At 45.2% G+C, this 15,606-nt stretch overlaps 1 protein-coding gene across 1 annotated transcript; it reads left to right on the forward strand.

The window, feature by feature from the left end:
- The first annotated feature begins 5,825 nt into the window (after nucleotides 1–5,825).
- Avpr1b (arginine vasopressin receptor 1B) lies at nucleotides 5,826–15,060 on the forward strand. Its single transcript, XM_021199279.1, has 2 exons — nucleotides 5,826–6,756; nucleotides 14,726–15,060. Exons 1-2 carry the CDS (start codon nucleotides 5,826–5,828, stop codon nucleotides 15,058–15,060), a joined length of 1,266 nt encoding a protein of 421 aa, XP_021054938.1.
- The last annotated feature ends 546 nt before the right edge of the window (nucleotides 15,061–15,606 follow it).

Below are 15,606 nucleotides of genomic sequence, written 5' to 3' on the forward strand. Positions count from 1 at the left end.
GCCAATTTCCTTCTCTGAGCCTTGAGTTGGGGCTAAACTATCTAGTTGAACAGAGTGTGGTTAAATCAGATGAAAGAAAGGCAGGAATGCTCAAAGCACATTATGTACCTTCACACAAATGGGTTATAGCCCTGTGTAACAAATCAATACACAAATAAATAAGATAATGTGGTCAAAGTAATTTTTGCAGAAAATTTTGTAAGTACCAAATTAAGTAATTTTGGAGATGCTACCAACTTTTTATGTCCCTTCTTCTAAGTACCAAGAAGCAGCATATTACAGCAGAAAGGTAGGTTCTGCGATCTTCCCCGGGAAGAACTTGGAACCCTGGTCTGTATGCAGATGTGGGCAAACCTGTCTGACTGTGTCTGTCCCCTCACTAGTATGCAGGTGGTCTGGGAGGAGACAATAATACAATATTTATTTCCCAGGGTTGCAATAAGAATTTGGAATCATGTCTATATAGTGCTGGGCCAGATAGATACCAAACAAACAATCTAATTTGTGTTTTCCTTCAGCATCCAACCTTCACCCCTTGTCTAGGGTCTCTCTTCCTCTACCACCTCCTCCTCCTCCTCCTCCTCCTCCTCCTCCTCCTCCTCTCTTGTTCTCATTCTTGTTCTTGCTCTTCGTCTTCATCTTTGTCTTTGTTTTCATCTTCCTTCTTCTTCTTCCTTCTTCCTTTTTCCTCTTCATCAAAACTTCTCCGTAGAAGCAGACCCACAATTCCCTTTCAGACTAGTCCTCTGAACTCTGCTCTGGGCTGTACAATGACATTTCTTGTGCCAAAGTACTCAACAGACCCAGGTTCTGAATGAGAAATAGGTTGAAAACCAGACTTGAAGGCAGACTTGACCCTGGGGAGGAGGCAGGGGTATGCACTGGGGCAGAGGCATCGCGTGACCTTGCTTTTTCCCCTCACTTGCTGTCACTCTGCAGCTGGAGTCTGCTATAGAGCATCCAGAAATCTTCCATCAGGACAGTGGCTGATGCTGGCTGCCGACTGCCATGGGGACCAGAATCTGGCCAAGGAAACAATCCATTCTATGGCTTCCCCTGTTAGTGCTGAATCTAGAATTAGAATCAGCCCTTTGGTTACAGACTGTTTTATTACAAGGGCTGTTTTAGAATTGAGAATCATCTTCTGGGGATACTATTTAGCCTTAAAGGCTTAGCATGGGTTGGGATATTTTGGATTGTGCTGGCACAGAATCATAAAAGGACCTCTCTCTACTGTTAGACCCCAACTGAAAGAATAGCTCTTGTGTTTCAAGCCAGTAGGCTTTCAGACTGGAATGTACTCTGCCACCTTCGGACTAGGACTAGAAGCATGCAACAGTTCTGGGTCCAGCTTGGTATGTATTTGGTTGCAATGTTGTGTTTTGCTTTAGTTTTTCAGTTCTGGAAATCTTACCTGGTGTCTCATGTATGTTAAATAATCGCTCCCTACATACACAATGAGACACACTCTTAGACACACTAACTGTACATCTGTAGTGTCTGAGACTTCACAGCTCCATTATCATACAGCTAAGTCATTGTTCTATATCCCCAGTACCCTTTCCATTCCACCTTCTAGTCCTTTCCTGTCTTTTCTCTTCCTGTCTCTGTACTCACACCCACACCACACTTCCTGTTTCTCCGAAGAGCCTTGACTAATACAGGTGTGGTAATATGTCAGTTACCATTATATTTAAAAAATACATATCTCAGTGTCCTGGCTAGTCTTGTGTCAACTTGACACACAGATAGAGGTATCTGGAAGAAGAGAACCTTGATTGAGAAAATGCCACCATAATCAGGCTGTAGGGCATTTTCTCGATTACTTATTGATGGAGCTGGATGGTGGTGCTCGGTCCATTGTGGGTGGTGACATCCCTGGGCTGGTGGTTGGTCCTGCATTGGAGAAGAAACCAGGCTAAGTAAGTCAAAGGAAGCAAGCCTGGAAGCGACACCCTCCCTGGCCTCTGCATCTGCTCCTGCCTTCAGGTTCCAGCCCTGCTCGAGTTCCTGTCCTGACTTCCTCCAATGAAGGACTATGATGTGGAAGTGTAAGCCAAATCCCAGGTTGCTTTCTGGACATGGTGTTTCATTGCAGCAACAGAAACTCTAAAGAAGACATTGAGATATTAACAAATAAAATGATGTCTGATGCTTGCTTCCAAATAATACTGGTGTGAAGAATGGAAAGAGATTGAGATGAAATCAAATTGTTGATCTACCTATTACTGCAACCACTGAGCGATGAAAACAGGATGCCCTTATGCTTTTCTCTCTAGGCTTGAATATGATTCAATATTTTTTAATTAAAAAGTATAAGATGGAAGAAAATAACTGTCTCTGGTGGGTAACAAAAGTAGAGGTAATCGAGAAAGTTACTTTTGTTAGTAACAAGTGTTATAGAATCACTTGACTAGTATATGTAGGTAAAAAAAAAATACATCTTAACAATTTTAACTGAAGAAGAGCTACAGTGATCCTAATGCTTCACAATAAATTTAGATTCATTGCGAACATCAATGCTTTCTTCTATTGGGCACTGTGCTGGAATCTTTGACTTAGTAATAGGATAAGAAGATGAAACATGAGCTAGCAAGATTGAGACCAGATAAGGAAGTGAATGCTGTTGCCTAGATAATTTGTAAACGTACATACACGAATACATACTACAAACTTACATTTTAAAGGATAAAGGGTAGGCTCATTTTTGGTTTACTATATATTAAAGTTTATTTTCAAATAGTAAAATATTAGAAGAGAGATTATAAAAATGGTGGAACATATTAGATAGAGATCCTAGAAGTTGTCTCAATAAAGACATTAAAATTTGATAATTATTCAGGTAACAGATAACAATGGATTACTAAATGAATGGAAGAACTGATATTCCCTGGGAGAAAAATGATGTTAGAGACTCACTCATACATTCACAAAAGTAAATTCCCGAAGAGTTTCAACCCTAAAAGTGAAAAACAGTGCTGGTGTGAGTGGGGTGGGGGTGGGTGTGCAGGGATCACTGCAGGAGGGAATGGCTGTCTTCTGTAAATAGAGAACATAAGGCACAAAGGATTGAAATAAGGAAAACTATGGGACTGGAGAGATGGCTCAGTGGTTAAAAGCACTGACTGCTCCTCCAGAGGTCCTGAGTTCAATTCCCAGCAATCACATGGTGACTCACAACCCTCTGTAATAGGATCTGATGCCCTCTTCTGGTGTGCATGAAGGCAGAGTACTCATACACATAAGACAAATAAATAAAAAAAAAATTTTAAAAAGAAAATTATGAACTAAATCTAATTAATTTTTCTGTGTAGTAAATGACCCCACTCAACATTAAGGGCTGAGTCACAGGCCATAGCTCACATTTGCAACATGTGGTAACATATAAATGGCCCATATAAGGACATGCAAATAAGACCTGCAGCGACAAAATCAAATCAAAAGTTGTATGGAGGATGTGGATAATTCATAAAGAAGAAATCATAACAAGGAAAAGGAGGGGAGATCCTCAGAACCAATCATAATCAGGGAGCCATAAAAATGGAACAACCTGGTCCATACAGACCAGGTTGACAATAACTATCAAGGCTGGCCAGAGGTGATAGGGAAACTAAAACGCACCTAGTGGGACTACTAGTTGAGAGCTCAAAATCTGGGATATGGCCTAGCTCTAAAAATGCATCCATAGCTGACTGTGGTGGCACACACTTTTAACCCTAGCACTCCCGAGGCCAAGGCAGATAGATGTCCGATTTTGGGGCCAGCCTGGTCTACACAGAAAACTCCTGTCCTGAAAAAAACAAAACAAAACAAAAAGTGAATGATTGGAAGCAAGAAGGCATGCTGGGTGCAAGAAGATACTGCAATTTGGAAATCTGGTTGTTTACAGTCTCTGGGGAAAGTTATAATGTTTTCCCTTAATGGACAGTTCTAGAGTGAGTTTGCATAGAGGTGGGAATGATCCAGCACAGAGAATGAAAATAATTGGCTCACAAACAGCGAAACTCTGGAAGAAGTGGAAACCTGGGCGGCAAAGCACAAAAGATGAAGAATTTGTGAGATGCACAGCAAGAAGAACAGTCTAGAAAAGATGCTAAGTGGTTACGTGGGTGTGTGATTTGGTCAAGGGGTTCGAATCGGCTTTGATTTAAAAAGCAAGTTAAAGGGACCCTGCCTTCCATGAGAGGCTTTGATCTTACTGTTGCAGCTCCTCATGAATTCTAACCTACCTAGGGAGTCCTAACAGTGTGAAATTCTGGAAGATAAATTGAATTGCCCAACCAACACCATGTGGTGTCTGTGGTGTAGACTTTCTCAGGGCCAGGTGGTATTTACTTGTTTGCAATCAGCTGCTGCCATTCAGACAGCTCCAATCACATCAGCTTTGTTGAAAATAACGTAATTAGCTTAGCTTAGCTTAGCTTCTGTTGTGGCACAGAACAACTGCACACTGGTCTGTTCTGGTTCTGTGCTGCTGGTGACTAGCTCTGTAACCTTCTAAGTGAGTGACATAATTTCTACAGAGTCGTCAACGACACTCCTAGCTCATGAAATGTATCCCCAGAGAGGCTAGAAGTTGAGACTTCACCTGGAGATGCACACTCTCCAGTCATGTGCTCTAATCTCTCCAGACTCTCCTGTCTAGCTCCTTCTATCATCTCCTGACACCCTCCGCCCCCCCCCCCAACCAGGTCCCCCAGTCACAAATGCCCTCACTTTTCTTCTGCCTAGAAAGCTCCAAGTGCCTATCCTAAGAAAAATGGCTGTCACATCTGGTTCTCCAAAGTTTCTTTAGGACATGCTTCTCAGCCATTTGAGATCTTTCACACATGCCTAGGGCTCCCCACAGCAGCACTATGTGTTTCGGAAGTGCCCTCTCTCTCTCTCTCTCTCTCTCTCTCTCTCTCTCTCTCACACACACACACACACACACACACACACACACACACACACACACACACACACGCAAATGCATACTCACCTGTCTGGCGAGAGTCGAGGGACCAGGATGACAGTGTAGGTGAGTTTGGTGGTCTGTGGATCCTAGCAGCCAGAAAGAGCTAGCTTCTCCCTGTTTCCCTGATCCTCCTCCTCTACAGTCCCACCCAGCTGCTCAGCCCCTCCCCTCAGTACCCCCTGTCTGAAGAGTGCCACTGAGTCTCACTCCACCCTCCTCTGCAGGAACCAACCGACAAGCAGCAGCCTCTGGACTAGGAATCCAAGAGCATAAAACGCTCTGAGCTGCCACATCTGCTCCTGCCTGTCTGTGTTCACCCTCCTGTGAGAGCAAGAGCGGAGAGGGAGAGAGCGCGGTGGGAGTACACCGTGGCTTGGCAGAGGTTTCCAATTCCTGCAGGCACCGCCCATGGTTCTGGACCGCACCTTTAAGACAACTTAGGGACTGCTACTCTCTCCGATTCCAAAAGAAAGTTTGGACAAAGTAAATTTGGGGTGGATTTGGGAGATGGCAGCTGTTCCCTTTGCTTCCTTGGTGTCGCCTCTCAGAAGCCCCTACTTCCAACCCCCTCCAACCTTCCCATACTAACACCCAGCTCCCAGACCTGCCTTTTCTTTCTTTCATCCTCAGCCTCTGTGGGGTCAGGGATGTCGGTTCTGCTCCCTACTCCTTTCGTTCTCTCTATCCCTGTCTGCTGAGCTATCTCACCTGTTTCCAAGCCTTCACTCCATTGTCACCCCTCACCTCCCTTCTTTCTCTCCACCTCTAACCTTTCTCTCTCACTCCGTTTTATCTATCCAACTTCGTACTTGCACCCACACCGTCCCTCTATCCACCTTCCCCTCCTTCTCTCCTTCAAAACCTAACCATGGATTCTGAGCCTTCTTGGACTGCCACCTCCTCCCCTGGGGGGACCCTGCTTGTCCCCAATGCCACCACACCCTGGCTGGGTAGGGATGAAGAACTAGCCAAGGTGGAGATTGGTATCCTAGCTACTGTCCTGGTTCTGGCCACGGGAGGCAACCTGGCTGTCCTACTGATCCTGGGCCGCCAGGGCCACAAGCGCTCCCGCATGCATCTGTTCGTGCTGCACTTGGCCCTGACCGACCTGGGCGTGGCGCTTTTCCAGGTATTGCCTCAGCTGCTCTGGGACATCACCTATCGCTTCCAGGGCTCTGACCTCCTCTGCCGGGCTGTCAAATATCTACAGGTGCTCAGCATGTTTGCTTCCACTTACATGCTGCTAGCCATGACGCTGGACCGGTACCTGGCTGTCTGTCACCCTCTTCGAAGCCTCCAGCAGCCCAGCCAGTCCACCTATCCTCTTATTGCTGTTCCCTGGCTGCTGGCTGCCATCCTCAGCCTCCCTCAGATGTTCATTTTTTCGTTGCGAGAGGTGATCCAGGGCTCAGGGGTGCTGGACTGCTGGGCAGATTTCTACTTTTCCTGGGGCCCGCGGGTCTACATCACTTGGACTACCATGGCCATCTTTGTGCTGCCCGTGGTGGTGCTCACAGCTTGCTACGGCCTCATCTGCCACGAGATCTACAAGAACCTGAAAGTCAAGACACAGGCTGGCAGGGAGGAAAGAAGGGGCTGGCCCAAGTCCTCATCTTCTGCCGCTGCTGCAGCCACTAGGGGGCTGCCGTCCCGGGTCAGCAGCATCAGTACCATCTCCAGGGCAAAGATCCGAACCGTGAAGATGACCTTTATCATTGTGCTGGCCTACATTGCTTGCTGGGCACCTTTCTTCAGTGTCCAGATGTGGTCTGTGTGGGACGAGAATGCACCTAATGAAGGTGAGTATGTGGGGTGTGGGGTTAGGTGGTGGGGACAGACAATAGGGTCAGGATAAGGAGATCACAGTGCCTCCCAGGGCCAGGCAGGACACAAATGAACGGGATAACTAAGTGAGTTGGTGCTTGCTTGTCTTAGAGCATCCTCTGCTGCTATAAGAAATACTCACCTAACACTTGAAGCACAGAAGTTTATTTCTCACTTTCCTAGAAGCTGGGAAGTCTGGGAAGGTTCTTTTGGAAAGTGGGGACTCTCCGAAGATTCCTGGGGTGATGAAGGGCACCCCTGGAAGTGGCCAAATTGATTTTTACACTGGAATACTCTTATGGTAACAAACATTTCTTTTTCATGCTAACACATTAACCTATTAATTATTAAGCCCCTAGGATCTAATCAGTTTCCAAAGGTCTCTTCTGAAAGTACTATTGGTATAGGACTTTGAGGGCTCTGTTTCTATAACAGGAATTCTGAGGATAGACATTCAGACCACAGTCTTGCCCAATAAGGTCCTGTCCAGCCCACCTGTCCAGCCCACCTGTCCAGCCCACTGAGGCTATGTTGAGTGAATATCAATTATGTGTGATTTCTTGATTTAAAAAAAAATTTAAGATTTATTTATTAGGTATATGATGTTCTGCCTGCCCAGCCAGAAGGGGGCACCAGATATCATTATTGATGGTTATGAGCCACCATGTAGTTGATGGGAATTGAACTCATGACCACTGGAAGAACAGTCTTAACCTCTGAGCCATCTCTCTGAGCACAAGTTTCTTGATTTTAAAATTTTGGTTACTTAATGATTTTAAAATACCATTTGCTGCTAGTAAAAAAAAACAAAAAACAAAAAACAAAAAAAACAAACACTTGTTCTAGAACAAAGCAGAGATTAGCATGGCTCTGTGGGGAGAGGTTTAGGTGTATTTGCTCAGCCAACTTCTAGCATGCTACATGAACCCGAGGATCATAGACTAACAGATCTGAAAGGAGTTTCCAGTAATCTAGCCCAGGGTGGCAATGCTGGGTATGGGGACTGTCTTCTCTCTGTGTGCCCTTCCCTTCTGAGTCTGGACATAGCTCTGTGGCTCTTTCTCAACAGCCACTTCTAGTTAGTTAGGACTGACATATGACAGCATTTAGCTCTCAAATTCAGCTCCATCATTCTGTCACCGAAGAAAGGGAGGCACAGAAAGGGTCTGTGACTTGCCCAAGGCCACTCAGCCAGGGGTGACATAGTAAGGAGTAGAGAGCCCAATCTTTTTCCCAGTCTTTCTTTCTTTTTCTTTTCTTCCTATTTTATTTCATGAGTTCAGATATTTTGCCTGAATGTCTGTGGCCAATGTGTATGTGGTCAGAAAAGAAGCCAGAAAGGGGCATTGATTCACCTGGAACTGGGATTATAGACGGCCATGAGGCACCACATGGGTGGTAGGAATGAAACCTAGGTCCTCGAAATACTAGGCTCTTTCTTTCAACCCACACTTTGCCTACAACCCTGGTTCTTAACTTAGATCTACAAAGAGAGGCTTTTTTTTTTATCTGAAAGACAAAGTAAGATTCTTTAAAAAAAAAAAAATTAGCTCTACATGATACCAGAGAACGAAGTACCCAGTAGCCTTGTGAGCTTCAGATGCTGCAGGTGGCTCAGGCTGGCCTTGGAGCTACTGTGCTGCCTGCACTGATGTCCAACTTTTGATGCTCCTGCCTCTGCCTCCTGCCTGCTGGGAATACAAATAGTTAACACCATGCTTGGTTCTGTCTTTTGGGCATTAGTCTGAACACGAAGGTGTTTGCAAATTTTTCTGTAAGCAATGAACATATTCAATCCAACTTACTATGAAGGGTACTTACTAGCCAAGGCTAGACTAGTAGGAAGGGCTCCTTGGTGCTAAGCATGTGGCTCTGCATGGTGCTATGGAGTGGCTTTCTCTACAGTGCCTCTGAGTAAGTTGGAGCTCAGAGTGGCCTTAAAGTTGCTGGCCCAAGATGCCACGGCTAGTAAGCAATAGAGCCAGTACTTGAAACAGGTGGTTTATGGGCCAACTTTATCCGTTACATGGCTATTCTCCCAGCAATTTCAGGCTGGCCAATGATGCCAAGGATGAGGTCGTTTTTGCCCTTTATTGAAGGATGTGTGGGAAGATGAATTCTATTTTCTCCGTTAGTTGGTGTGGTTTAGACCCGTTTGCCTGAAGCACCCACCTTTATTATTAGAGTGTCCCCAATACATTGTCTGCGTAGATGGTGATTTCCTGTGGCCGAGGGTCTGTCTGACCCAGCAGTGCAGAGACAAAACCCTGTCCTACAATGTGCTCTCAGAAAAATAAAAGCTCAAGGACAAAATAAAAGCTTTACAATTATTTGTTCAGTACACCCCATGCTCCCATGGCTTTTGGTTAGATCTGCTTTAGAGACAGAAGGCGTGGAGTGGCAGTTCTTGTTGACTGTGCTAGAAGAACTGCAAGGGCTGCTTGTGAGTTTCCTACCAGGTCTGCCATTGCTTTTAAACAATTCTACTTCTGTGAAGAAGCTAGTGCACCAGCTGTGGCACTGTACAGATGTGTGCAGCAGGAGGCTGGGGTCATCTTAGTAGCTTTTCTGGGTTGTGAGAAGTGTTTCCACTAAATTCTAAGAAGGAAATTGTATCTGAAAGGGATCTTATTGGACTTTTCCACCTGTACATTCTGCCTGCCTCGAATAGATTTTTGTGTTGTTTCATTTTTCTCTCATGAGAGTAGATTCCTAGTGACAATTGAGAATGAGATTGGGATCCAAGCAGACGCTCTGTGCCTAGAACCTGCCCACCATGTTGTACTTGGGGATGGTGGCAGACTTGCAGGGCAGCCAAGTTTTATTCATTGCCAGGTCCCTAGCACAGAAACCTGCACAAGTCAGTGATCACATGTTCAGTGACCAAATGACAGAAAGACTGAGACTAGAGAGAAGAAGGAGGAGGTGCATAGGGCCCCAAGAAGCCATTATCCATAACACAAATAAGGGCAAAGTAGAGGGCCCAGAACTTGTTTATTTGCCCTGGGTACAGTATAGACAGTGTCTCATCTTAAGTCTATGTCCATTAGGGCCAAGGTCCTGCAACCATGTGTTGGAGTCCCATATGGAGTCACATAGGTAGATACAACCTATTGGGGATTGAAAAAAAATCTTGGTGAGAGCAAAGAATTTTGAATGTGCAGTGATGAGGATTTATTCAAAATTAAATGTGTAATGAGTCTGAGGTATTTCTGGCAATGCTCACCTGTGTTGTGCCCTGCAGGGCAACTGAGCCTTGGTTCGGAATGTATAACATGCACGCTCTGCACTGTGCATGCTGCAGTGCCACGTAATGCCAAAGAATGCTGCAGGAAGCACTGCAGCACAGACCCAAAACTGCTGCGTGTTAAAAACGGCAATGTTTTTTACTGCGTGTACAAGCTGTTTGCTCTTGTAGAAATAGAAAGTTTTAAAGTGAAAACAAAGTCCAGCCACCCTCTCACAGGGGTCGCTAAGACCATCAGAAAGCACAGATATTTACATTATGACTCATAGCAGTAGCGAGATTATAGTTATGAGGTAGCAACAAAAATAAGTTTATGGTTGAGGGTTACCACAACATGAGGGACTATATTAAAGGGTCGCAGCATGAGGATGACTGAGAATCACTGAAGGAGGTGAAGGCTTGCAGGAGTAGGCAGTAAAGATGGCTGAAGTTGTCCCCCTGAGAGCTGACTGTCTTTGGAGTGATACGTTTTACCTCACCGTTTCTGTGGGTCAGGAATTCACAGACCATCTTGTTGGGTCCTTTGGCTTAGAGTCACTCACAGGTAAGCAGTCATGTTATTGTCAGCCAGGTCTACAACCATCAGAAGGCTCAGCTGGGGGAGGAGTATCTGCTTTCAAGTGTGCTTGCGCATGGGTTGGCTGGCCAGCCTCTGTGCATATGCTGACCATGTGCACCGGTTCCTTGCTATGAAGGCCTCTCCACAGGACAGTTGGCTTCCTCCATAGTGAAGGAGTTATACAAGTTTCATCCCAAGGTCTGCTGAGCTATTGCTTTGGGCCTGAGGCAAAGGAGAATACGGTGAGCAGAGCATATGGCAAGACTGCTCTGTAGAAGGTAGAAAAAAAAAAAAAGAAACAAAATCAGTCTTAATGCTTTTCTAACGTCGCTGCTCAGCATGCATTGAATTAGCTTATCCTTGGATTGCACTGAATTGGAATGTTTGAGCTTTAAAAAATTTTAAGTTACTGACTTGAGTTGCATATTAAAAGGTAACTGGGGAGGAGGTTTAGTAGGTAAAGTGTTTGCATAAAAACATGAGACCTGGATTTGTGTCTCCAGCATCCATGGAAAAAGCCTGGTGGGATGGTGGGATCCATGCAGGGACAGGAGGATGATGAATGACTGCTGTCTGACCAAGTCTAGCCAATCAGTGGGCTCCAGGGTCAGTGAGATGTCTTGTGTCCCCAAAAAAAAAAAAAAAAAAAAAAAAAAAAAGTAAGATGGAGAGTGATAGAGGAAGATGCTTGACATGAACCTCTGACCTCTACACTTGCATGTGTAAGCATGTGCACCTGTATACACATCTGCACATGCATATACACTATATATATATGCATCAAAAACATTAGGAGAAAATGTCATTGAATGCATTTTGACCTGGAATTGGTATCAAATTTCCAATAATATCTGAAATGACCTTACACAGTCTTCTGTTATTTTATAGTACATATTCATACAAAGCGACATTCTCAGCATTGGCTATTAAACATTCAAAATACTAGTCAACTCTGAGAAACATTGAAAATGCTCCGTGTTCTTTAATATTTGGCTAAGATATGCCCACATGAGAACAAGCAAGCACATTCATACCATTGGCATGAAAGCTTGTTTTAATCTTTAATAAATATGTACTAAAAATTGTTTTAAAATAAATGTTGGGCTGGAGAGATGGCTCAGTGATTAAGAAAAATGACTGCTCTTCCACAGGTCCTGAGTTCAATTCCCAGCAACCACATGTTGGCTCACAGCCATTTGTAATGGGGTTTGATGCCCTCTTCTGGTGTGTCTGAAGACAGCACCAAGCACTCACATAATAAATAAATCTTTTTTTTAAAAAAAATGTCTTGAACCACAGAGATCAGTAGCTACATCTTATGACAGAGAAACCCAGAAAAATCTGCACTGTAATTTCAGTGACAGATACTCCAAAGAGCAAAAGATGTGAGGGAATCAGACCCTCCCAACACTCCACCCCCCAAAAGTCCATAGCAGCAACAGAGAGAAGAAAGATGCTTGGAAGATCCCCGCTCCTTGGCAGCCATAAAGTGACATTTTAAAGAGGCCCCTGCTGTTTCAGTGTCTTGGTGACCTGTGAGACCTTCTGTGAACTTCACCCTTAAAAAAACTCAGAGCAGGTGCTGTGGGTTTATATGCTGGCCCTGGCCTGATGAACACCACCAGACAGTGGTAAGTCTGAATCAGCCACACAGTCATCAGTGGAAACCTAGCCAAAGCTACAGTCTGCAGGGGAACTTAAATATGGGCTCCAAGCAGAGCTTCAAGCATCAGGAACTATACTGTAGTATAGGACTAGTTAGTGTTTGTGAGTGGACTCCTGAAGGACTTCCCCAGAAATGACTAGACTCTGAGATACAACCAGTGAAGAACCACATATGGAGTGGACAGAAGTCTGTAAGCTGGTCATCCAACAATCTCCAAAGGTGAGAACAGCATGCACAACACGAAACTGGACTCGGAAGTGTCCCTGGGAGTCCCCCAGCATCTATGACCCGACACAGCCTGGCAGGCAGGAACAGGCTTCTGGACGCCAGGGACAGAGTACCAAGTGACTGCATTTGTACTCTGCAGCCCGATCCAGCTTGCTCCCCTTTGCTTCGGCTTTTCCCTTAGTTGATACCCAGTGCTAGTTCCTTAGGCCAGTGGCACCCAGCTCTGTCTTGGTCTCTATCTGCTCCCACTCTCCTCACTGGCTGGTCTGGGTGACAGGGCTTCTGTGTCTCAGCTTTCTGAGTTGGGGTGATTTTAAACTCACTGTATCTCCTCCCCCTTCTCTGCCCATTCTACCTTTAGTAAAGACTACCTCTGGCCACCTACACATTCACGCTTGTCCTTATTGTTCTTCCTCCAATTTATGTTTCCCTCCTTTACTCTTTCTTCATCGACCAACACGGTCTGATGAAGTGATTACGATACATATAGTGATTACTATGTTCTCTTCCCTGCCTATACTCACCTAACTAATAAATTCATGCTTATAGTACCATCAGTTCACCTTTGTTGTCTAACACGACTGGTGCTTAGGAAGTGACCGTTTTTCATTGGACGACTGCTTTATTTTCATAGTGGGCCTACTCCTTCATAGTGGCTGTTTCCGCAGCTTCTATTCTGCTCTCAGGGGAGATCAATCGTGGTGCCCTGGACAGCTGTCTAATAAAGGAGAACGGCGCCTCAACCCTATTATAATGTAGCTTCTCTCAAACACTCGACATACTTCTATTGGAATATGAGTGATAAATATGAGTGATTTACAAAAAAATCTAACCAGCGACCTAACCCCAAGTGCACAAGTCCTAACCCAAAACCATAAAGAAATGAAAAACCAAAGAAAAACAACTCCTTCAAAAATGTCTAGCCCAACAGTAATGACCTCCAATGAGACGGAATTAGACAAAAATCCCATGCAAAGGATCTTAGAGAATGTTTATAAGTATGTTCAAGGAAGTCATAGACGACACAAAAAAAAACCTCCCTCATGAGTTCCAACAGGATACAAAGAGCTGAGAGAGACCAAAATGTTGAGGAAAAGCCAACTGAATATTGGAAATTTAAAATTAGTAAGTCTGGAGAGCTCCATGTGTGATCTCACCAAAAGGACGGATCAGGGATTGAAGACAGAACAGAGAAACTGAGTCAGTCAGTGAAAACTGAGATCTGCGGGATACCCTGAGAAGACATGATTCACAAACCATGGGCATCGAAGAAAGAGAAAAAAAAAAAAACTCAGGCTAAAGACATAGAAAACATTTCCAATACGGTTTGTAGCCTCAAAACTCATCTATCGAAGGCAATACACATCCAGGCGAGGGGTGGATTTAAAGTACCAAATGGATATGACCAGAAAAGAACTTGCTCAATCCAGTTATAGTTAAGGTACATTGGAAGCAACAAGAGAGAAAGATCGAGCCACCCAGACAGCCCCTTGGAGGAACAGCCGATTCCTCAACAGGCTTTACAAGCAAGAAGGGCTTAGAGTGGTGTGCATCTGCTCAGCCTACAGCCCGTCGTAACTGAAACAGGGAGAAAACTCTCCACTCTGAAAAAAGACTGAAGGAACCCGGGACCACCAGGCTCCACAGAAGACGCTGGAAGGAATTCTTCATAGCAAAGAGAGAAGCACACACATCCATGAGACCCTGGGAAAGGAAATTAACTTCTTTATGATTTATCATCAGCAAATGTTCCATTTGTCTACCGATATAGACACCCTAGGAAACATTCATTTTCTTAGGTGAGGATGGGTCATATAGAGAGAAAGTTTAGAAGGCCTGCTTTAAGTTTGAGGCTGGGCTGGGTTACAGAGTGAGGCCAGGTCAAAGGAAGAGAAGGGAGAGAAGCCTCGTATTAGAGGATTCATGGTCCCCATTCATGGTCCGGAAATCTTTTTCTTCTATTTGGGCCAATCTTACACAGGGAGAGTTTACTTGCACCTGAACTTGAAGCAAACCATTCTTAAAGTTAAAAATCAACCAAAACTAAGGTAGTGAGACCTGGACTCAGGAATTACAGGTAAAGTCTGAGCTGTGCCTATCTAGGTATGGAACCCCCGAGTAAATCTCTTTCCCTTCATCTCCTCAGTGGAGATTCAGCCTCTGTCCTAGAGCTTCCCCACCCCCACCCCCGCTGATCCCTCTCCAGTTGTGATTCTAATGCCTTTTGTGCTTCTGTCTTGACAGATTCTACCAATGTGGCTTTCACCATCTCGATGCTTCTGGGCAACCTCAGCAGCTGCTGCAACCCCTGGATCTATATGGGCTTCAACAGCCACCTGTTGCCACCTTCCCTGAGTCACCGCGCCTGCTGCAGGGGTTCGAAGCCCAGAGTGCACAGGCAGCTCTCCACTAGCAGCCTCGCTAGCCGCCGCACAACTCTGCTGACCCACACCTGTGGTCCATCTACTCTCCGTCTCAGCCTCAACCTCAGCCTCCATGCAAAGCCCAAGCCTGCAGGCTCACTGAAGGATTTGGAGCAGGTGGATGGAGAAGCCACTATGGAGACCAGCAACTTTTAGAGAAGATTCCCTGGACGCTGGTTCTGCGCATCTCAGGCACTGGGAATATGGACTAGGTGACTCAGGGATGGTAGAAAATAGAGCTTAGTTTGAGGCAGGGTGAAGAGGCCACAGTGGCTGCTACTACTCTGTCAAGGCAGGGCTTAGTGTGGGTATGGGCATTCTCTCTTAATTTTAGATAGCTGGAAATCAGGAAACTCAAGCCCCCTGTTCCTGTCACATTCACAAAGCACCCACAAACATACCCAACTTGTAGATGTAGTGTTCTAGAGGTGGGACAGCTTAGATGGCACTGTCAATGCAGAGACTCATCTCATTGCTTGACTAACTGTCCCGATGCTAACCTGACTGGTGCATCGCAGTGGAACAAGGAGAGGAGAGAATGATTAGAAAGACGGATGAGTATGTGGGACTTCCAGCCATGCCCACCTGGCTACAGAAATGAAGTGGTTTGATGGTGATGTGGGACCTGATACCTAGTAGGGATGTAGTAAATGTCGGCTCTTCTGCCCATCACCCCCATCACAGGAAGGGTGGCGTGGGAAC

This window comes from Mus pahari, chromosome 5 (assembly GCF_900095145.1).
Source record: "Mus pahari chromosome 5, PAHARI_EIJ_v1.1, whole genome shotgun sequence".
NCBI lineage: Eukaryota > Metazoa > Chordata > Mammalia > Rodentia > Muridae > Mus > Mus pahari.

Excerpts from the sequence above, each read along its gene's own strand:
- Avpr1b (XM_021199279.1), top strand. The coding sequence starts at position 5,826 with ATGGATTCTGAGCCTTCTTGGACTGCCACCTCCTCCCCTGGGGGGACC. Across the intron at positions 6,757-14,725 it reads CGAGAATGCACCTAATGAAG|ATTCTACCAATGTGGCTTTC; the intron begins GTGAGTATGTGG and ends CTGTCTTGACAG.